The 21,805-nt window shown below is 41.2% G+C and overlaps 2 protein-coding genes across 3 annotated transcripts; both read left to right on the plus strand.

Moving 5' to 3' along the window:
- The first annotated feature begins 345 nt into the window (after positions 1–345).
- On the plus strand, positions 346–9,991 carry LOC114547969 (guanine nucleotide-binding protein subunit alpha-13). Its single transcript, XM_028567548.1, has 5 exons — positions 346–810; positions 1,749–1,975; positions 5,610–5,660; positions 6,474–6,674; positions 8,074–9,991. The coding sequence occupies exons 1-5, from the start codon at positions 528–530 to the stop codon at positions 8,443–8,445; spliced, it is 1,134 nt and encodes a 377-aa protein (XP_028423349.1). The 5' UTR covers positions 346–527; the 3' UTR covers positions 8,446–9,991.
- A 1,302-nt stretch (positions 9,992–11,293) lies between these two features.
- Positions 11,294–17,971, plus strand: si:dkey-21c1.4 (uncharacterized protein C17orf80 homolog). Of its 2 annotated transcripts, none has more exons than XM_028568145.1 (5): positions 11,294–11,485; positions 14,037–15,452; positions 16,316–16,429; positions 17,447–17,563; positions 17,662–17,971. In XM_028568145.1, the coding sequence occupies exons 1-5, from the start codon at positions 11,476–11,478 to the stop codon at positions 17,688–17,690; spliced, it is 1,686 nt and encodes a 561-aa protein (XP_028423946.1). In that variant the 5' UTR covers positions 11,294–11,475; the 3' UTR covers positions 17,691–17,971. The 2 variants fall into 2 exon arrangements, with proteins under 2 accessions (XP_028423946.1, XP_028423947.1); XM_028568146.1 differs by having other exon boundaries at positions 16,319–16,429.
- The last annotated feature ends 3,834 nt before the right edge of the window (positions 17,972–21,805 follow it).

Genomic DNA, 21,805 nt, shown 5'->3' on the forward strand with positions numbered 1-21,805 from the left:
AGGCAGCATACCTAAAGAGAGAAGGGGAATCAACCAATCCGAGCGCGGCTTTTTCTATAAATTACGCAATTACCAAAGTGAACCAGCAGAGGGCGAAATAGTACCGTGCCGTTATCAGTCAAGTAGCGTAGCGTTAAATTAACTTGCAAATGTTGTATTATCTTGTCAGTAAAACACAGTACATAGCGTTTGAAGTGAGTTGCACAAGCACATGAATGTGTATTTTGATCATAAACTGTGTGATAGCGTCGTAAAAAACCGTTAAGACTAATAACTGCTTTATTTCAAATATAAACTGACATATTTCGAGCTACTCTTGTAGATATATTAGTGTTTGTCAAGGCATACGTGGGCTAAAATGTTACGTTTTGTCAGTCAGCAAGACACAAACGGCAAAGCAAAAAGTGACTTCAGATTGATGGTAAACAGTCAGCAGCACTACTTCCTGAGTTTAGGGAAGGGGCTTGGTCCCGTGCCTGCGCTCCGCGAACGCGCATCAAATTAGCATCGATGAAGTTTGTGCGAACATGGCGGATTTCCTGCCGACCAGGTCCGTGTTAAAAGTTTGTCTACCCGTCTGCCTGCTGAACAGCGGCGAAGTGGAACAGGTCCGAAAGTCCAAGGAGATCGACAGATGTCTCTCCCGGGAGAAAACGTACGTGAAACGGCTGGTGAAGATCCTGCTGCTCGGCGCTGGCGAGAGCGGCAAGTCGACTTTCCTCAAACAAATGCGGATCATCCACGGCCAGGACTTCGACCAGCAAGCCCGAGAGGACTTCAGAGCCACAATTTACAGCAATGTTATCAAAGGTAACCCTCGCTGCTAACGGCAGGTACATGGGGAGACGAGATAAGCCTCGTTTCTGCGACAGAGGGGCACTTGAAATGGTTTGGAAAGTTTCAACATCTGTTTAGAGGACATACATAAACAGTCTACATCTGCTGTCGGCACACCCAGATGAAACGTGTTTCTACGGAAATCTCGCTTTTTAAGAGTTCTAGCCGTGTAGCCATAACCTATTTGACGTTTTAAATTTGTAACATAGTCATACACACGCCAGTAGTTTCGAATGGCCATCGGCAAGTTTAGTTGCTCAACAGCTAACGTTAACATAGGGATGTAGCTAATGGAGGGTAAACCCACCACCACCAGTGTGCTGTAAGGTGTTCCTGTTTGTCCACCCTTTGTATGTAACGTTACAGGGAGTACTGTAAAGAGCATGGACAACTTATAAGACTTTATAATTTAGCTGGTGTAAACAAAACGACGCAAAACAAAATGCGGTCAATTGAATTAATACCTCTCTGACTGTATCAAAAAGTATGTAAATGTAATATAAAATATTAAGAGCTTAACAAATATTAAGTATTTTTATGTACCATTTGCAAGATCAGCTGTTGCTGTAACTGTTTATGAAGTGAATCATTATTATTATTATTATTATTATTATTATTATTACAACAGAAGCAGTTTCAAATTAATGGATTACTGTAATCATTGGAACAGCTGCACAAATATTTGTGATACAGTCTTATGTTAATCTTGTGGTGTTTTTTTAACATTTAACATTTAACATTTTACTCTTAAAAAAAAAAACGGTTTGTAGGACACCTGTCATTTTTGGTTGGCATGCAGTTCACCTGCTCTTCTAGTCTGTCTTCCACAATAGGTTTCCATTACATGTGGCCTATTAGATTTTACTACCAGCGGGCCTCTCTGATTGTGTTATCTTTCCCTTCCTTCCCAGGTGTACGTGTGTTGGTAGATGCCCGAGAGAAGCTGCACATTCCGTGGGGTGACCCAGAAAACCAGAAGCATGGGGACAGCCTGATGGCGTTCAACACCCGGTCGGCTAAGATGGCCAACGGGCAGCTGGAGACGTCCGTCTTCTTGCAGTACCTGTCGGCCATCAAAGCTCTGTGGGAGGACTCGGGCATACAGAACGCCTATGATCGCCGCAGGGAGTTTCAGCTGGTAGGTGGCTGTCCACACTCACATTGAGCCTTACTGCAAGACAGTGGCGGCACAGTTCCTCTCTCTCACCAAATCCAGTAATAGTTTTTCTGTGCTTTTTAAAAAAAAAAGCCCAGAATGAGAAAGATGAAAGTCTGGGTGGTGGAAATGGAAAGTGAAACTGGTTTTCTTTTTAATTCATCCTCCCTTTCCTCTCTCCCTGTAATTCTTGCTCTGGTTCTCTGTCTCTCTCTCTGTTGAGCGGTCAGACATGTGATTGACTCAGCTTCCTGTTTACACCTCTCCCCGCTCCTTAAGGCTTGGCTGTCAGCATGCACACACACTTGACGTTTTACCCCAGAATATCAGCCTGTGGTCGCCAGTATGTTCACCTACCGGGACCTTCCTGTGCACATATTTTGCCTGGTAATACGTTCACAGTCTGCTGCGGTTTTAAACCAAATTAGTTTAATTTGATGTGATGAGCTTTCTACATTATCCAGCATTTCGAGACAAAAATAGGGGATACATTTCTCCAAGTTGCTGTCAGTAATGAGAAATACTGGAACATTTTCATTTTCCAGTCAGTTGCATAAGGCCGAACTGTTCTCAATGGCGTTTTGTTAACCGTCTCACACACACTCAGCTTGTTGGTGTGAGCTTGTTGTGCAGACTGAAAGGGGAATAAGAGTGATCAGAGCTGGAATGTTGATCTGTAGTTAAACAGCTTTATGCTTACAAACAGAGCTCTGGCTCTCCCACTCAGCGTTATTTGTGCAAAGAAACCCTGAGAGTGTCACATCTCCAGCTACACAAGTACGAGGACACACAAATATACATTCTGTGTGCATGTAGGGGTGCAACTAACAACTATTTTCTCATATTATTGTATGTTAATGTCAGAAAAAGGCCCATACAATAGTATGACATCTTCAGATTGCTTGTTTTGTCGGACCAACAATACAAAACCATATATAATCAAATTACTATATTAGAAAATAAAAAAACAGCAAATCTTCAAATTATAGATGCTTGAACTAAGGATTTTTTTGTTATTTTTGCTTAGTTGAAAAAATGTGTGTGACATAGTTTGTTTGTTAAAGTCTTATTCCTTGTTTACCGTCAGCATAACACAGACACAGGACTACGCATACATACAGATTACTATATAGCTGAACGATTAGTTGATTAATTAGTAAGTCAATCATCGGACAAGTAATCTATATTGACGACGTTTCACTTCCGGGATTGTTCAGGTGTCGCTGGGAATTCTGCCGTATGTCTCTCTTTTTGGCCGGATGTCCGTCACCTTCCGTTTCCTTCGTGTAGGAATTTTAAACTCCGGTGGATTTCTGAGGACTACGGTTAACTGCTCCTCAGAGCTCTGCAGGGTAAATCCAGACAGCTAGCTAGACTATCTGTCCAATCTCAGTTTCAGTTGCACGACTAAAACAACCTTTGAACGTACACGTGTTCCACCAAAACAAGTTCCTTCCCGAGGCTATTTTGCAGCAGCGGCGTCATTGTGTCCGAGCTAAGCGCCGCCTAAGACAATTGTGATCGGTTTTGCTCCCATCCCGGAATGGTGTGTGGACTCGCTAGACCATCCTCTGCAGCGCTGTGGAGGAAGGTCTGACAATGCGAGACTATCAGATGCAAAACAAAATAAAATATATAAATATTCTTTTTTTTTTTTTTTTTTTTTTTTTTTTTACAAAACAAGTAATTTGAAGATTGTGATAGACATTTCCAGGGACCCTCACCCTACCGTGGAAGTGTGGTGCTATTTTGAGCCTTGTTAGTGGTGTAGAAATAGCGATTTCTTTTTACTTTACCCGTGCCTCGACAACTAGCTTCATAAGCTAATTAGTGGTTTGCGCTAAAACTGGCCAAATTTGATTAGCATGAAAACATAGCCCAGAGAACGGTCGACTCGGTACACACGTGTTTTTAACCCCTAGGTTCATTTTGCGCCGGATTTGTCCTTTTTAAGTCTTAATGCAAATGAAGTCTTAAACCTGAGTGCATCCTCTCTAAACATGAGCTCTACCATTCAGACAATAACCCATAAAACCCAGGAGCAGCAGCTGAAGAGTTGTTCTGTTGGGAACTGTTTAAATACCCCCCGCTCTTGTTTCCGAAGGACTATTTTGTTTTTCTGTCAGCAGATACAACCCATTGTGTTTTGGCATATTTGCATTTAAGTATTTGCATCACAAATCAGACGTGTCCCTAGACGTGCTTGTTAATTATCATTGAAAACACGTTTGGACTTTAATCACCTCTGGATCCTCTAGTTTTGCATAGTACAAAGTTCCCAGTCTTTAAAATCACCCATAAACATTTACTCTCTCTTCTTATTTGACTTTTTTTGCAATGTAGTAACACGCAGTTATGATAAGATAGTAAAACACAGTAGATGTGCCTAACTATTAAGTGCCACAGTTCAGTTCAGTTATCTTCTGTTTCAGTTTTGCTTTCACAGCACGCTTTTAAAAACTGCAGGCGTTGTCATGCTGTACAATGAACAGAAAGAGCTGAGAGTGATTGCTCTTCTTGTTTCTCTTCTCCTTTTTTTTTTATTATCGGACAGATTTTTGAGGATTTCAAAACCCCCAGTCCTGCTCAGACTTGAGCTCTCGTATGTGTACAGCTCTCGAAATGTGTACAGAATTAAAAGTAGCTTCACCGAAAGGTAGCTCTTCTTTCTTTTAGCTTTAGTGTAGCACCACACCAATCTAGACCTCCTGTGTGTAATCTTAGCCTTGCACACACTTTCTACGTACACACACACACACACACACACACAGGTTTTTCAGGTCAGGTTAGTTTTTTTAAAAGATCAAAAGGTGAGTACAGAAGATTACAGTGAGGAAAATGCATGGTTCATGCCGCTAACACTCAGAAATACTACTACTAATACAATGTAGGTTTCATAGCAAGGTGTCCGTGTCATTAATGCAAAACACATGCAAGCAATCCTCTGTAAATGCGTGGTGTGGTATTGAAGAAACTGCGGGTCACAGGAAGGACGGTAAGGATAATCTGCTTTGCTTTTTGCAGTCAGTTTTTGGTTAATGTGGAGGACACACACACACACACACATAAAGGAATGCATCTCAGTCTTGGCAGCCTCATGTCTGGACTTGCAGTAATTGCGTATGAACAGCGTTGGAACGGTCTAGAAAAAAAACACCCCTACACTCACACATGCAGAGCTAGCCACGCTTATACATCAAAGAAACACTTACAAACACGTGTCTAGTGCAATACCAAAAACTTTGCATCCTGCTTCAGCTACTCAGAGCAGACTCTGCTCTCAGGCAGAGACAGTTTTGGTAAGGAAAACCAAAGTGTGTGTGTGTGTGTGTGTGTGTGTGTGTGTGTGTGTGTGTGTGTGTGTGTGTGTGTGTGTGTGTGTGTGTGTGTGTGTGTGTGTGTGTGTGTGTGTGTGTGTGTGTGTGTGTGTGTGTGTGTGTGTGTGTGTGTTTTCGTGGCAGCTAAAGTTAGATTTTGTCCTGCTTCTACAACAGCAACACACATGTTCTGTTGAATGCAATATTAGCAGTCAGTAGCCTGTGCTGTTTTTGATTTAAAATGACTGAATCTAATAAATGGTGTAGAATTAACAAATTCCTCTTCTGTCCTGTCGCAGGGTGAGTCAGTGAAGTATTTCTTGGATAATCTGGATAAGCTTGGCGAGCTGGTAAGTTGTTTCTGCCTGCACCGATTGTTATAATCAGACATTGTACATGTTATAGTTAATATTGCAATGCGTGTCGGGGCGCCTGGGTAGCACACCTGGTTGTGCGTGCGCCCCATGTACAAAGGCTCAGTCCTTACTGCAGCAAAAGGCAGCGGGTTCAACCTGCGGCCTTTTTGCTGCATGTCATTCCCCCTCTCTCTCCCCTTTATCTGCCCAATAAAGATAATCTTTAAAAAAATTAAATATAAAAAAAAGTATTTGAAAAATGTCGGGACAATTTTAAGGTTAGCTGATGAGCAACTAAACTGGCTGTTTGAAAAGATGTACATAGTAACAGATGCTACACCAGGGTATCTGCAGGTCTTGTACAGGCTTAAAAAGCATTGAATTCGGTTCCCTCTAAAAAGGCGAAAGAAGGAATTATAAAGTCAAATTAAAATTACAAAAGTTTTAAATATTTCTTCTTGCCATGTCAGTTTAAATGATTTTGTATGTGATTGCAGGCTGTAGGGAGATGTCATACACCTATAATCAAAGAGTGGCGTTGTTGCAACACTGGATTGGGCACCCAGGGGATTATTTATTGTTTTATTTAGTGGAGTTTCTGTCAGCACCATCAGACAGATTATTATAGGCCTACTAATTCAATGCAAAACAAGCTTTCTCTACTTTCAGCTGTAATATGTTTTTCGCATAAAAGCAACAATTTTGTCTTCATATTGTGATTGTTGTAAAAAAAAAAAAAAAAAAACTCCTATAAATGTAGATATTCATCTACTGTATATTCATTGCATTTTTCCGTCTCTCCTCTAGGATTATCTTCCCAGTCAACAGGATATCCTGCTGGCTCGTAAACCCACCAAGGGCATCCACGAGTATGACTTTGAAATCAAGAGTGTTCCCTTCAAGATGGTGGATGTGGGAGGGCAGCGGTCAGAGCGGAGGCGCTGGTTCGAGTGTTTCGACTCGGTCACCTCCATCCTCTTCCTCGTCTCCTCCTCTGAATACGACCAGGTGAAAACGTGCCGCTTTGCCGAACACTGGCCATGGCATCTCATTTCTTCTCGCACACGTGCAAGCACACACACTTGAGATAGCCTGATAAGTGGCTCGTTAATCAGTTTGTTCTAACAGATAATGTCTGGTGACTTTTTGATAAGTTGTCGTCGCTGTGTCTATAGACCCATTCTTATTCTGTTGTGATTCATTCCACACCGTGTGTAGATTGCCTTAAAGTGCCCATATTATGAAAAAAAAAAAAATCACTTTTTCTTTCTTTGGGGTGTTATTTTGTGTCTCTGGTGCTTCCACACGCATACAAACTTAGAAGAAAAAAAACATCAATGCTGTTTTGAGTGAGATACGGGTTTCTCAATGTGTCCTGCCTTCAGTCTCCGGGTGAGGTGGTCAAAATCTGGACGGCTTTCTACGTCGCTAGCCGAAATGAGGGCCCTAGGAGGCTAACCGTAGCATGCTAGCTTGTTCTCAATGGCAAAACACTGCTACAACACACACACTAGTTCACCATAATCTACAAAAGAACTACTTACATGTCCCTGTTCAGCAGGTATTCCACGCAAGGTTGGAAGTGCGCCCTCGTTTAGAAGAAGTCTCCCGTCTAATCCTGCCTTGTAACTGACCGAAATTGTTTAAACGGCTAGCTAGCTGATGTGATCCTTACCTAGCTACTGCTGTCTCACTCTGTCTCACTCTGTAGCTAAAACAGAGACCTGAACACAGGGTGAAAAGAGGAGCTGCAGCAGTGTGCAGTACAACAAAATGATGGTGTTTTTTGAAAATGAAACCATGGAAACCTATTCTGGTACAACCTCAAATTACAATTATGAACCTGAAAATGAGCATAATGTGGGCGCTTATTTTGTGCTCATGTAAAAGTTGTTCTTGGTCTTACCATTAACACTGTTATTTTTTTTTTTTTTAATTAAAGAAAAATCATTGGCCATAAGTCTGATTTAGTAGTAGGAGAGAAATGTTGCCCAAATGTATAGTTTAATGTGCACCCTAGTTTTAGGATCATGGTTCAGTCTGGAAAAACGCAAGAAATGCACACACAATACAATTTTTGTCATTTATTTTTAACAATGTGTACATTAAAAGTGCTCCTTGTATACATAGCGATATATCATCCAATGTACATTTTTAACAACTCGTAACATAAACCAACATTTTTCTATAGGATTCTTTAAATTTGGTTATTACATAAGTATGCCCAAGATATGTACTGACCAGGAAAATATTAACAATTGGAAGAAGGAAAAAAAACTGCCTAGGGTGCCATTAATTTCTGCCTGCAACTATGTGTATTTTCATCACTAGTTTAAATTACATCTGGTACAATAGCAACAGTACTAGCAGTAGTAATTGTACTTAATCTCTGGGTTGCCTCTGCCAGGTGCTGATGGAGGACAGGCAGACCAACCGGCTGCGCGAGTCGCTCGACATCTTCGAGACCATCGTCAACAACCGCGTCTTCGTCAACGTTTCCATCATCCTCTTCCTCAACAAGACGGACCTGCTGGAGGAGAAAGTGCAGAGGGTTCCGCTCAAGGACTACTTTGCCGAGTACACTGGGCAGGAGCACAACCTGTCGGACGTCCAGGCGTTTATGGTGGAGTGCTTCCGGGACAAGAGACGCGATGCCGCCCAGAAGCAACTGTACCACCACTTCACCACGGCCATCAACACCGAGAACATCAGGCTGGTGTTCCGGGACGTCAAGGACACCATCCTCCATGACAACCTCAAGCAGCTCATGCTCCAATGACCCCTGTCAACCTGTGAAAATAGAGGACCTGAACGGGGACAAGTACCCCCCTCCCCCCTCCTCCTCCCCCGCTCCTGACGAGGACTTGACGAGACCTTGAAGAATCGGATAGATGTCAGCATTCTTCATCAGCCGTTTTTACTGTAGATTAGTTTTTACACTCCTCTTTTTGAAGAGTTTGCCTATTGTTAGTTCAGAGTTTGGCAGGAGAACGAGTCAGTAGGGCAGTCTGTGGTTATAAAGAAAGACGAGCAGGCGGTTTTAAAGTTGGATAACATTTTATCACTTTGCTGCTTCGTCTAGAGACTCTCTCCTCTGGTCTGAGCGCCACCTTACAGCACAAGATTTGCTGCGGCTTTTCGACTCACAAGTTGCCGGTGCTGCCGCAAACCAGCTTGACCTATTACAAACCGGGCTCATGGTCTCTAAACCAGATACATAACTTGCCAAGCAACAAATACAGGAATTAGTTTGTTTAGACAACATGTAAGAGTTTAGATGGTCCAAGATCAGCTTTGCGCCAACATTGATTTGCCAGTCTGTGTACACAAGCATTGAATTCATCTAATCCAAAACCACTCCTTTAATTTTGCTGCACCCCTCTGGTGCTGCTTTGTGAACATAGTTTCTAAGCCCCTGTAGTTTGTAGAAGGGTTTGCCAACTTGCGGAGGATCTGGTGACTGCATGATTGTCCTCATTTTTTTCTCATATTGCAGCACCGTTTCCTCCCTCTTCCAGAGCCAGTCGCAGAGCCATTTTCACCGGGACAAGGAATAGCTCGTTGATTGCAAAAGCTCTCAGAACGGTTCAAATATGGCTCCAGCACTGGTACCTTGTCTGTGGGGAAAAATGCTAGAAAAGGGGCACAACCGCGAGACTGAACCTACAATACCTTTCCCTATATTGTCTTATGTAGAACTAATCACTGTTTAAATCCTGCATTTGTGCCTGTGCCTCTATACAATTAAAGCCAATCCTAGCTGCCTTCAACAGATAATTAAGATGCAAGTTGTCCCTTGCTTTTGGTTGTAGGACAAAATTACCTTAAATGGCACATTAGGCAGGTGTGTCAGCAAGTGAATATGCAGTCCACTGTTTTCTCAGGGTTGAATCAAAACCAGCGTACATGCTGATGTCATTGTTGGTGAACTAACTGAATAATTGAATTTTTATCAGGGTGGCAGAGCGGTGAGTCTCAGCCAGGCCTCAGTACGGTTAGCTGGGTGGTGTTTGGTACTGTATCCTCCTGGCTTTGACCCCTGAAAGTTGACCCAGAGACCCCCCCTCCCTCTCTCTCTTTGTTTTATATCTTTGATTAGATGCCTTGTAAAGGGACAGACCTCCCCTGTTTGCCTGAATGATGAATGTCTGTTAATAGATGTACAGAGATTTGATTTTACTGTAACCAACATTGTAATAGTAAGCTGTAACTTGCTGTAAGCGTCTCTGAAAAAAAACCCTTGAAGGTTTGTTTGTGTTTTACCATTGGCCATCTTGTCCTGTTTAGTAGTAGTTTTTTTTTGTTTGTTTTTTTAAGAATTTGTTGGGGGGATGGAATTGGGGAAAAAATGCTACTGTATTTTGTAGGGGGCCAATCTTTGTTAGAGGACAACTTCCAGGCACTGTTCAAATCTGTGCTTCTCTGCCAAATCACCCCATGCTTTCTTGGGACTGTTCACATCGACAGTCTGTAGTTTTTCTCCCAAAATAAACCTCCTGTGAGCTTCAGTTTGCTTCCAGTTCTGGCTTTGTATATACTGTAATCTGTTGCCATGTAAATAATATTCCGGTTTATCTCTGTGTATGTAAATGGTTGTAGAAATGGAGCATTTTTCCATTCTGAATGTGTTTCAAATCACTGCTTTTCTAATGAAGATGACCTTTTTTTTGATTTTTAGATGTATTTTTTTCATCACCTTAAAATTCATTCCTGTGCCAAGTTTCATGCCACTCTAACCCTTATCAATAAAATACACATTTCTAATGAAAGTAGGCTCTTTCTTTTCCTTAATATTACATATTAAGTATTTTGGATATGCTCAGATTTGTTACAAAATGAACAACCACATTTAGTATTCCTACATTAAAAGTACCGCTAAACTAAACATTCTTTGGACAGTTTTTTAAAATACAAGTTGACTGTCATATACAAGGTAAAATATGATTTAAATTAATAAGGTGCATTTTTAATTTTTAATTTTATTTTTAATTTTTTACTTCCAATAAATGCAAATCTGTATTTGTATTTCATTGTACGCACAAAGATATTCCTTCATCACTTGTTATTTTCACCTTGGAGAGAATGAATTAAAAGTCAAGCATGGTTCCTGGCATACATAACCGAAATACTACTCATATGTGGCTGAAAGCTTCAAAAACATCAACCAACTTTATCTTGTGTATCTGTGCTGAGATTTTTTTGTCGAATTTTTTTAATTAATTAAATGACTTGCTCTGCCAGATAATATCAACACTACTGTGGACAACTTAAATATTAATTTGACAGAAATACCAAAGGCTTTAGTGGGAAATTTTGACAGACCACATAAAAAAATAAATAAAATAATAATAGCGGTTGGGCTTGTTCGGGGATTTACGCGAAGACGGAAGATGGCTCGAGTGAATCATCTCAATCCGTGCACCACACCCACTGAACAGATCACTACATGATCATACATGTATCTAACTGTACCAGACAACCCCGTTATAACCCATCATCTCTTATGAATATAGTTTTTAAGTCTGCCGCTTAATTATACAGCAATACGTTTAAGCTATTTTAGCGACATGTATTTAGCTATTTACACTCAGGCTCCCAACGCGCCGCCTATTGGGTCCTTCCCTGATAACAGCAACAGTTTTACGAGCTGAATGTGAGAACGTGTCTTAACTAAAAGTGTTTAAAAGTGACAACACTGCGTATAAATGTGATAATGGATTATTGTTTGACGCTGGTAAAACTTTCCTGTTCTAGTTTTTTTGGAAACATGATTTAACCTGATTGCGTGGTTTTTACAGACGCATGCAAAATGAGTTCTGGTAAGTGTCTCAACATTGTTTTGTCATTCAGAAAAGCAGAGCCACCACACATGCCCTGGTCACAAACAATATTATAATGCGTTTGTATTGGAGTGATGAAATACAGTAGAATCTACAGTAGAATAGCCTCTACTGTACTTTCCCTTCAATGTCAAGGTCAGCCCATAAAGTAAAGAAAATGTGCATCATGCAATAAATAATACAAACTGTAAGTGTCATCTTTAAAGCAAAAATGACAAATATATCTAGTTCCAGCTTTTATTGTCATGTGTATGATGGTAAACCAAATATCTAGAGTTTTAGACATTATAAGACAATATAGGCAATTAATATAACCCAGGGCTCCAGACTGCGACCAGCATTATTAAAGACGGTGCGAGTCATTTTTAAAACAACTCGCAAATTTGATTACTTTATTTATTTTATTTTATTTCATGTTGAGAAGGAGGAGGGAGCATGGGAGGGAGCGAGTCTGTCAGGGTTGGTCAATGTGTATGAGAGGGGGAGGGTCCGTGAGGCGTGATTAGTCAACGTGGGTAACGTCATATATATACCCCTCGTGCGTCTCTCGCTTTCGTAGCGTCTGTCACGCATCGTGCGCACGTGCTGTTGCAGACGTTTACGTCAAAATCATGATGTTGCATATTCCATAATACATTTGCGAGTGGTGAACTGCAGCCGAAGATAATCCATTTTGTTTGCTTTGTTTGACCGTACATTGGCAAGAAAAATGCTGCGTAGTAAGCCTAGCCTAACGTTAGCCGTCCTGACGTCTTTGTTTACGGTTACATGGTTTTAACCCTTAACCCCGCTTGCCGGCACTTCCGGTCGGTTAAGCTCATGGCTGAGCTGTGTTGAAAGTATATACTGTCTATGGTTGAAAGACCTTTAGCTAGTCCAGTCATTTTAAGCCAAAACGGGGGTCAACCTAGGCCAAATAGCAACAGAAGCAAACTCAACTGATTTTATATCCTCATTATGTCCTGAGTAAGGACATAATGCCTCCACCATCTATTTATGCTCATGGGTAGCCTAAATGGGTTCCATTCAGACCATAACATTAAGTCTTTCACTATATTTATATTTCAAGTTATATTTCAACAAGACATTTTCACCTGGCTATACCCAGAGCCATAGAGATATTAATATTATTGTCTTTCTCTATGTTTAGATCTGTTGTAGTATTCATGCAAATTAGCACATATACGTAATTAGATTATGCACCGTTTGCCCATGTTAACAAACAATAAAAAAAAATTGTAATATATTTTTTGTTTGTCTAGATGTACTTGGCAGTGCTGTTGTGTTCGTTCTCGTCACAAATCAACCTCATTTTCACTCAGTGTTGTCTCAGTCTCAGACAAAAAGGACAGAATTTTATTTCAACACCAAAACTGCGGGATATCGCTTAAATGCCTTTGCATTTACTGGTTTATTTGCATTTTTACATCTGTGCTAACATTGCTAATGTCAGCTCCAACATTAGCCACACGCTGCGGTACCGCTCCCTCATTTGGGCCAGAGAGGTAACGTTAGAGACAGAAGGGAGCGGAGACTACTTCTATGAAAAAAAATACATATAGGCTGCTAAATATTTAACTATTTCCCTCGTAAAACAAATTAGTGCTTGTGAAATTACTTCTTGTTTGAGTGTCGTGAGCTCATCGTCTCTGGCTCCCTCATCACTCAATATTTTCCACACTGGGTGTAAAAACTGGGTGTAAAAACAAAAGGCAGCGAGGAGGAAGGGAGACCCTATTTGGGGCTGAAACAATAATAATGTTCACATTTACAATACTTATAGTTAACATTTCTAAATCTGCATTTGTTAAGCACCATTCAATTAAAATGTGACTGTGAGCTTAAATAAAACGGCATATTGTAGTTTCTGTTATTTATCAGTATAACAGTTAAAATGGGCGAGATGTGAAAAATGCGTTGCAGGTCGGTTTAAGGTTTAAGCCCCTCAATTTTCTGCCTGTGCCCCTAACATTTTTTAGTTAGGGTTACAGTGCTCCTAGTAAAAAAGGTTAGTCTGGAGCCCTGTAACCATAGACCTTTTTACTATAGACAAAAGATCAAGAAGATTATCAGCAGATTCATCAATAATGTAAATAACTGTACATAGGGCTGGGCGATATGGAGAAAATCAAATATCACAATATTTTTTACCAAATACCTTGAAATCGATACAGCAACGATATTGTAGTGTTGACTATTGGTGCTTTCGCTAAATATTTACACAATGTAAAGTAATGTCGATATATAATGACAAAGTGGGTAAATTAAAATAATAGAACAGCTAAAACAGTCTGGTAAGTTTAGAAAAGTACATCACTTTACTGTAAAGCAGCCTTTAAAACCAGGAAAAGACAACACTTATGCCATATTATGATATTACGATATCCAAAATCTAAGACGATATCTAGTCTCATATCACAATATATTGCCCAGCTCTAACTGTACATATTGACCACATCTAAACATAGATGGGTTTTAGCCATGCCTTATTTGTTTTAACCACACACTCTGTCTCTGTTCTCCCCCACAGAGGTGTGCCCATTCTGCGGGAAAACTTACAAAAGGTTGAAGAGTCACCTGCCACATTGCAAGGCAGCAGCAAGCTCCAAAACACCTCCAACCAAACACGATGTCACAGTGAATCAGACAACATTGTCTTCTCAGTTGGCCGCGCTATTGTCCAAACCGACTGCAAAGTCCACACAGACATTGTCAATAACAGCAAATCCACTATCAAAGAAGAGTAAAAAGATGTCTGTGGTATCGTCTGCACCACCAAATGCATCATCGTCGTCAGAGTCATCATCGCTGAGTTCTGCATCAGTTCTACCATCAACTAAGAAGAAGAAACCGAAGCTGTCCGAACAAATCAAGACAGCCAACACGCCCTCCTCCACGACCATGTCCCTCACCTCCTCCCCATCGCTACCTCTGTCTCCCACCACCTCTAAGCCCAAAAAGCAGAGTCTCCGCGCTTTGATAGAAGCTGCAAAATCCAAACAGGTGTCTAAGGGATCACTGAAGGGAAGTCGATCTGCCTCAGAGGACCTGACTTTAGGCTCAACTCCAGTTGTGGCAGGTCCTTTCAGCTCCAGAATTACAGCTGTGACCAAAACTAATCCCGACGAAGACTCGATAAAAGATGATGCTCATCCTGCCTTTCAGTCCACAGACACCAAACCCAAAGCTGCCTCTAAAATGAAGGTTTCTAAAACGAAGAAGGCTGCACAATCCCTTTCCAAAACCAAAGATACCTCTAGCTCTCTGGACTCTAAAGTAAATGAAACTACTAGTGCGAGAGCCCATGACGACTTCTTGGTGGACAACGATGGGGAAGTCGAGGATTTATATGTGAATAAGATGCTCTTGAAATCAGGAAGTGGTCACCTGGCCAGGATTACCCTCCAGGATGTTAAAGCCACGTTAGGCCGAGCTAACGGCACCCGTCAGTCCAGCAGGCCAAGCATCCTGAGCCAGATTGAAACTACTGATGATCGAAGCAGCAAAAACAGACTTGGTACAAGTCTCAGTCCAGTTCCACTTCCAACAGGGAATCAAGATAGCTGTTTGGTTACGACCAAAGCTCTGTCAGATCAGCCGCCCTGCAACACTTCACAACATACAGAGCTACAGTCAGTTAAGAGACAAAGTTCAAAGTCTGAACAAGCAACTTTACTCCCCCTGCAACAGCTTGAACTAACCTCCCCTGCTGCTCCCCTCCTTTCTGGCCATCTATCATCCCTGATGAGCAAAGCCACATCCCCTCCACATACTGTCAGCATGAATGAGGGGCTGAAGGTGACAGGACTCCTTACGATATCACCATCACTCACAAAGTTGTCTAGCCCTTTGCTGGCGGCGAGGGTGGAGACGTTGAGAGCTGATGATGGGTTGAAGTCGCAGCTCGAGGTCAGGAAACAACACGCTGCTGATAATGGAACTAAAGGTCAGTATTTGACAATAAAAAGTGTTTATCCAACGTTGGAACTTTTTTGGTAGACTGAAATGTATAAGACTACAGATTTGTAGTAGACCGGGTAAACCCAGTCCGATCTGCCGGCGATTTGATTTTGCCCCGCATCTCAGGCTGGAAACCTGTACGTTCATCTATCCTGCTTCCATTAGAATTTTGCGGGGTCCAATCACAAACTGGCTCATCCACCTGGCGCGCTATTGGCGGGTTTAACACGATGACGATAGAGAAGCGACCAAGCAGCTTCTTGTTTACATTCAACATAGCGGCCCCCGAAGCGCAGCAACCCGTAGATGCCGCTGTCACTGCTACGCTGGTCTGATTGGTTGAAGGACCATACAATTTCGTACAGAGTCATTTGAACTATGCCCGTTGATCACGCCTCTTGTGCAGTAGAAAATACAGAGCACACTCCCCAGACTAATGTTCAGTCTTAAAAGATTGAGCTTGGTCTGGTGATAGCCAGACTAGATTTGTAGTTTTATCTACTTAATCTTCAGAGCACATTTTTTCCCATCCCGGAATGCTGTGTGGACTAGCCAGACCCTCCACCACAGCACTGTGGAGGAAGGTCTGGCAAAGGGAGACTAGTTTCTGATTGATCATGACAAATGGTAATATTGCTAACCAAGGACTACTTTATTTAGGCAAACTTCTTCATCGAACTTAGGCTTCTACAGTTAAACATTCAGAAAGGGTTTCCTAGAAAAACATGTTTGTATTCCTCAAAGTGAGGTACTGAAAAAACAAACATTGTGTTGGTATCTGCAGAGGATGTGTTTTGAGTGTGTATTCATCTGTGTCAGTGCATTGATTCTTATGGGTGTCATTATTAGTAGGTTCTCTGACACAGCGGAGTCTTGGACAGGTGAGACTGAGGGAGTTGCCTGAGTGGCTGGCCTGCAAAACGCCCAGCCATCCAAAAGATGTGGTGGAAATGGTGCAAAGAGGTGAATAACACACTCATCTCACACACAAACAAATACAGTATATGTATCACTCAGAAAACACACCACTAGGCCTACTGTTTACGTAAGCTAACCCGCCTGCGATATTATGAATCTCACTATGGCCACGCCACGACCCGCCCTTCAATAGCATTTATTGGCCTGGCGTCCATGCTTACGCAAGGTAACGTAACCCCATTTGTTCAGGTCCTATCCCCTGACCAATCAGCTATCCTAACCTTAACCACTCGAGGTCAAATGCCTAACCCCAACCAATCGAGCTACTTCGTAGGGCGGGTGTCTTGGCGTGGCCATAGCGGGATTCGTTTTATTTGCAACCCGGCTGCTGGCTGTAGCTTCGTATTTAACAGACAGACATGAGAGTGGTATCAATCTTCTCATCTGACTCTCGGCAGGAAAAGAAAATGTCAAACAATTTCTTTAAGTATTTAGTAAAGTATAAGGTTTTTATTAGGGGTGTGACGAGACGCTTACTCCACGAGACGAGACACATCACGAGATTGGGTTCACGAGAACGAGACGAGATTTCTCGTCGAGGTGAAAAGTTGTCGCGTGAGGCGATGTGATGTCAGCGTGATGGAGCGTGGAATTACTATTGAAAATCCCCCCCTGCCACTTTTAAATCATTTGTGTGGCAACATTGCACCGGGTGTAGTAGTTAGTAGAGAGCTGTGGTGGTGCTGTAAGTGTTTTTGCATAGTGCTCGTGTTAGCCGCGGTATACGGCATTTTTTTCTTACAATGTTTACATATTGTGTTCGTCTTGTCTGTCACTCTTTTGCAGTTTATTATTTCCGCAGGAAAACCAAAATGTTGCCACACAAATGATTTAAAAGTGGCAGGGGGATCTTCAATAGTAATTTCACGCTCCATCACGCTGACATCACATCGCCTCACGAGACAACTTTTCACCTCGACGAGAAATCTTGTCACGTTTTTCACACCCCTAGTTTTTATGTATTTTTATGTTTTTTTCTTTCCTCTTCTGTGCTTCCATCAGGCTGGCAGTGGTATTACAAGAGGTATATTGATGTGAAGAAAGGCGGTGTAGGAGGAGTGGGCATGTTGTTAGCAGGCTACTGTGTGCTCGGCTACATCTGGAGTTACCCTCATATAAGTAAGTGATTCCTCTCAATGTTGCTTTGTGTACTGGGCTGCATAGATTTGGAGATAACTGAGCATGTCTGTGGCTATTTTCTTTTTTTTTTTTTTTAGAGCGTGATCGCTGGAGGAAGTACCACTAATGTCGCGGGAAGATGTTCGGATAAGCGTGACTCTGTACAAGGGAACAGCAGCTTGGACAGAGGGAGGGTTCAGGACTTTAAGACATCCGTCTCTTAATAATATCTTATTTATCCAGGTCCTAACATTTCCACGGGGTTTATGTCTGAGAAATTGATTGAAGTTGATTGGTGTCAAATGAAAAGTTATCAAAATATAAAGCCTCCGCCAGCAGCTGATAAGCTTAGCTTAGCTTAGCTAATGGTGCGTTCTTTTTGTCCACCGAAGTCGATTTACAAGTCGTTTTCCGGAGTTACGAACCGGAAGTTGCAAAAAGAACGCCACCGAGGTCGTATATACGACTCGTCAAGTCGTCTGAACTCAGAGGACCCCGAGTTCACTTTCAAAGATGGCTACGTCGTGCATCACATGTAGTAAACATTGTGGTTTTCTACAATTTTAAGCACTTTAGTCTTTGTTGTAACCAAATGAAGAAGTCGTACACATAGCAATGTATACTGCTACCTATAGGCATGTCGTTACAGTCTTATTAAGAGTTAAATACCGCTTGATTGGTTTTTTTGTAGCTTGTGCAGCTGAAATTGGCTAGAGACGCTCGGTTGCTATATGACAACAATGGCTTTAAGCCGAGTCTGGAGCAGAAAGCAGAGCAGTAGCCTAACGTTAACGTTAATCAAAACGTAATTTTCATGTATCAAACTGTGAAATATATTTGTGTAATATGTCAATAACTGGGTGAATAGAATCCTAAATGTTACTAAAAATTTTACAAAAATCCATCTTTTCTCCAACTCGTAGTATTGTGTGACAAAAAGAATAACCCGCGGTTATTCTTTTTTCCGACATGGATGTGACGTCACACTCGTCGCGATTACAATACAAAAAGAATGCACCATTAGCATAAAGACTGGAAACAAGGGAAACAGCTAGCCTGGCTCTGTCCAAAGGAAACAAAATTTACCTACCAGCACCTTTAAAGCTCACTGATAAACCCGTTCTTATAACTTGTTTTTCAAATGCGTACAATTTAATCAGGATACCATGACCAGTAACTTCCTGGTTTCTACGCTGGTTGCCTGGTCACTGCTCAGAGTCAGTAGTCCTTGACAAATTGTCGGTTTCCAGTCTTTATGCTAAGCTAAGCTAACCTACTGCTGGCTGTAGCTTCATATTTAATGGACAGTTATGAGAGTATGCTATCTATCATCTTACTTAACTCTTTGCCATGAAGGAAATAAGGAAATTTCTCAAAATGTCTAACTTTTCTTTAACAACTGGAAGAGTTGTGATTCTGATACCAGCTGTTTCATTCTCATCTGATTTGCACCTGCATAGGGCACCTGAAATAAAAGACTGCGGGCACTGCATTATTTATTTACTTATCTGTTTTATATTATTTAGTTTACTTTGTATCTTATTTTAGTTTGAGAAGGGAAAATGTTCAAGAGAGAGGGAGAACTACTGAAGTTTTTAATTTCTTTTGTTTAGAGTCCCACTGTGTTTCTGAAGGGCTCCACTAGGTGTCATTGTTGTGTTGTGTAACCAAAACCAAAGGGGCTGGGCAGCCAAATGTTTGAGTTTTCTTTGCTTCTTTGTGCAGAGGCATTGGTGCTGGGGTCCATGAGAGGATTAAAGGGAACCAACAGATTTTTTAACTTGATTAAAATCTTACTCTGGCAGCCTAGATGTAGAAAAAACATGGGAATCTAAAACGTCCTGACTTCAGTATCCGTGAAAAGATCATATCTGTGTAGCAGAGGGTTACAAATCTTGTTTTTCTTTTCCCTGTCACATGATGTTATTATGCACGCTCAGTCCGTCAGTGCCAGTATGTGAACACTCACAGAATAGTAATGGAGGGACGCTGAAGGAGGTTCTGATCTGGACTGGAACAGTTTGTTATTGTATTCAAAATGAATTTATTGTTGACTCTCCTTGCTGCTGTAGCGAACACACATTAGCTACAAAATGAAGAAATGACAGTATTTTTTGTAATGATTTTTCTTGACGCCGCCACTTCTTAGCCAACACAATAAAAAACAATTTCCTTTTTTCTTTTTTTACATTCTTCTTATTTTCTCCATACAAAAATTATAAATATTTTGTGTTTCACTTTTCATTTTTGTACAAAACAACAAACAACAACAAATCAGGTGAGACCCAACAACAGTGAAAATGAAGACAGAAAAAACATCTCTGCACTGAAAACAGGAAAGAAAAAGCACAGTATGTTCCCACCAAGCCCTCAGACAATGATGTGCATCCAGATAACACGTTTCACCAACACGTCCCTACTTTGTGCAACTCCAAAACTAACTTTCTTGTGGATATAAGTGCTAAAGAGGCACAAAGTCTTGCAGCAACCACTTGAAGGAGCAAATAACAAATCTGACCCTTACATGTCATTTGAAAAGCAGGAGTTTTCTCAGTGTGCACTGGTAAATATAAGAGGTCTATAAGGGTTGAGGCAGAGATACAGGCGGGCTGCTATGGCCACTGGCACTCAAACACAAAAATAGAAGACAGGTGTGTTCTCTATCACCTCATACAAAAGGCCTATAGTCTGCAGCTCCTGTAGCCTATTGGCAAGCATATTTCATAGACACGTTTATAGGAGAAAAGGTGACACTATCTAGAATCAACCCCCAAGAGCATTTAACCTACGCTTTGGTTCTGTGTTGGCTTTGGCAGAAATCCCCCTTTCTTGCTTATACCATAGATTTCTGTAGATTTGCATAAATGCCCTTCCAAAAACAGAAATACATAGCCAATATTTGGGATTAATTCTTTATCATGATGATGATTGATCACAGTAAGTGAAGTTTGGGCTCTAAGAACTAAATGAAAACTCAACAATTCTCAGACACAACCAGAACACAGTGGGAGCTTCAGGGGCACAGCTGCAGAGGAAACACTACAGAGCTGTTGTCACCAGCACAAAGACATAAAGATCTGATAGTGATTCTGGACAAGGCCACACTCTCTCCTGTCTTGAGTTTTGGTTGTGCTGCTGAGAGGGAAAGGAGAGGAAATATGGGAAATGCTTCAGAAGAAACTGTGAGAAAAACATAATGGGGGACCCAGCCAACACTTGGGAATAAAGTCAAGAAGAGTATGGCATCAAACAACCAAACTACATGAAAACACATAGTCATAGACCAGTGTGTATGTGTGCAGATTAACACACACACACACACACACACACACACACACACACACAAACTCTTAGAGACATGTCATGTCAAAGCATAGATAGCTGGATATGATCAATATAGAATTATATGCAGAAGGCAGACCAACATACGTACAATCAATGATCATCATTTTAACTAATGATGATATTGTCATCTTCACAAAGCCGGGGAACACATCATAACAAACAAAAACAGTCATCTTTTTAAATGTTATTTCTAAAAACAAAAATAAAGAAATAAAAAATCTAAATAAAAAGATACTGTAACATATCTTCCTCAATCTGAGGACTAAGCTCCCCTGACACAAAAAACACTTTGAAATGATAAAAGTGGTTGAGATCGAGTAGTTGTCCTGTGTCTGTGTCAGGGCTTGCATACCTTTAAGGTACAAAAGAAAAATGCCAAAGAAAATGTGACTTAAGCACAAGAAATAAAGCATTGCTGAGTACAGTAACACTACTATATATGTATATGTGACAAGTTTCAATGGTTTCTAGTGTGATTAAGAGGCTATCCTTGTTGCAGGCAGCTGAAAGCAGGCGAATAGATTTTGGTTCTGTTCCAAATATTCACATTCTGTTTAGCCTAGCAGACACAGGATATCAACGACAGCCACATATTCATATAGTTCCTGAAATAAGCAACAGTACATTTAGTGCAATTTGTCTATGTGAATGTGTCTCTACTGTCTCTACTGAAGCATGGATCTACTTAACACGTTGTACTAAAGCATGTATGTGTGTGTGTGTGTGTGTGTGTGTGTGTGTGTGTGTGTGTGTGTGTGTGTGTGCGCGCCTGTTTGTAATGCAGGAAGAAACTAAGTAAATGGGTATTTTTGAATAGAGCTCCTTCATGTAAACACTTCAAAATAAAAACCTAGAATTAGGCACAGAGTCGTCATTTTGTCCCTCCTCCCGCTCCCT

Source organism: Perca flavescens, chromosome 21 (assembly GCF_004354835.1).
Source record: "Perca flavescens isolate YP-PL-M2 chromosome 21, PFLA_1.0, whole genome shotgun sequence".
NCBI classification, from domain to species: Eukaryota; Metazoa; Chordata; class Actinopteri; order Perciformes; family Percidae; genus Perca; species Perca flavescens.

Bases quoted from the DNA above. Each gene is read 5' to 3' on its own strand.
- LOC114547969 (XM_028567548.1), top strand. From the start codon at position 528: ATGGCGGATTTCCTGCCGACCAGGTCCGTGTTAAAAGTTTGTCTACCC. The intron at 1,976-5,609 runs GTAGGTGGCTGT...GTCCTGTCGCAG, and splicing joins GCCGCAGGGAGTTTCAGCTG to GGTGAGTCAGTGAAGTATTT. The intron at 6,675-8,073 runs GTGAAAACGTGC...TGCCTCTGCCAG, and splicing joins CCTCCTCTGAATACGACCAG to GTGCTGATGGAGGACAGGCA.
- si:dkey-21c1.4 (XM_028568145.1), top strand. The intron at 15,453-16,315 runs GTCAGTATTTGA...TGTCATTATTAG, and splicing joins TGCTGATAATGGAACTAAAG to TAGGTTCTCTGACACAGCGG. The intron at 17,564-17,661 runs GTAAGTGATTCC...TTTTTTTTTTAG, and splicing joins CTGGAGTTACCCTCATATAA to AGCGTGATCGCTGGAGGAAG.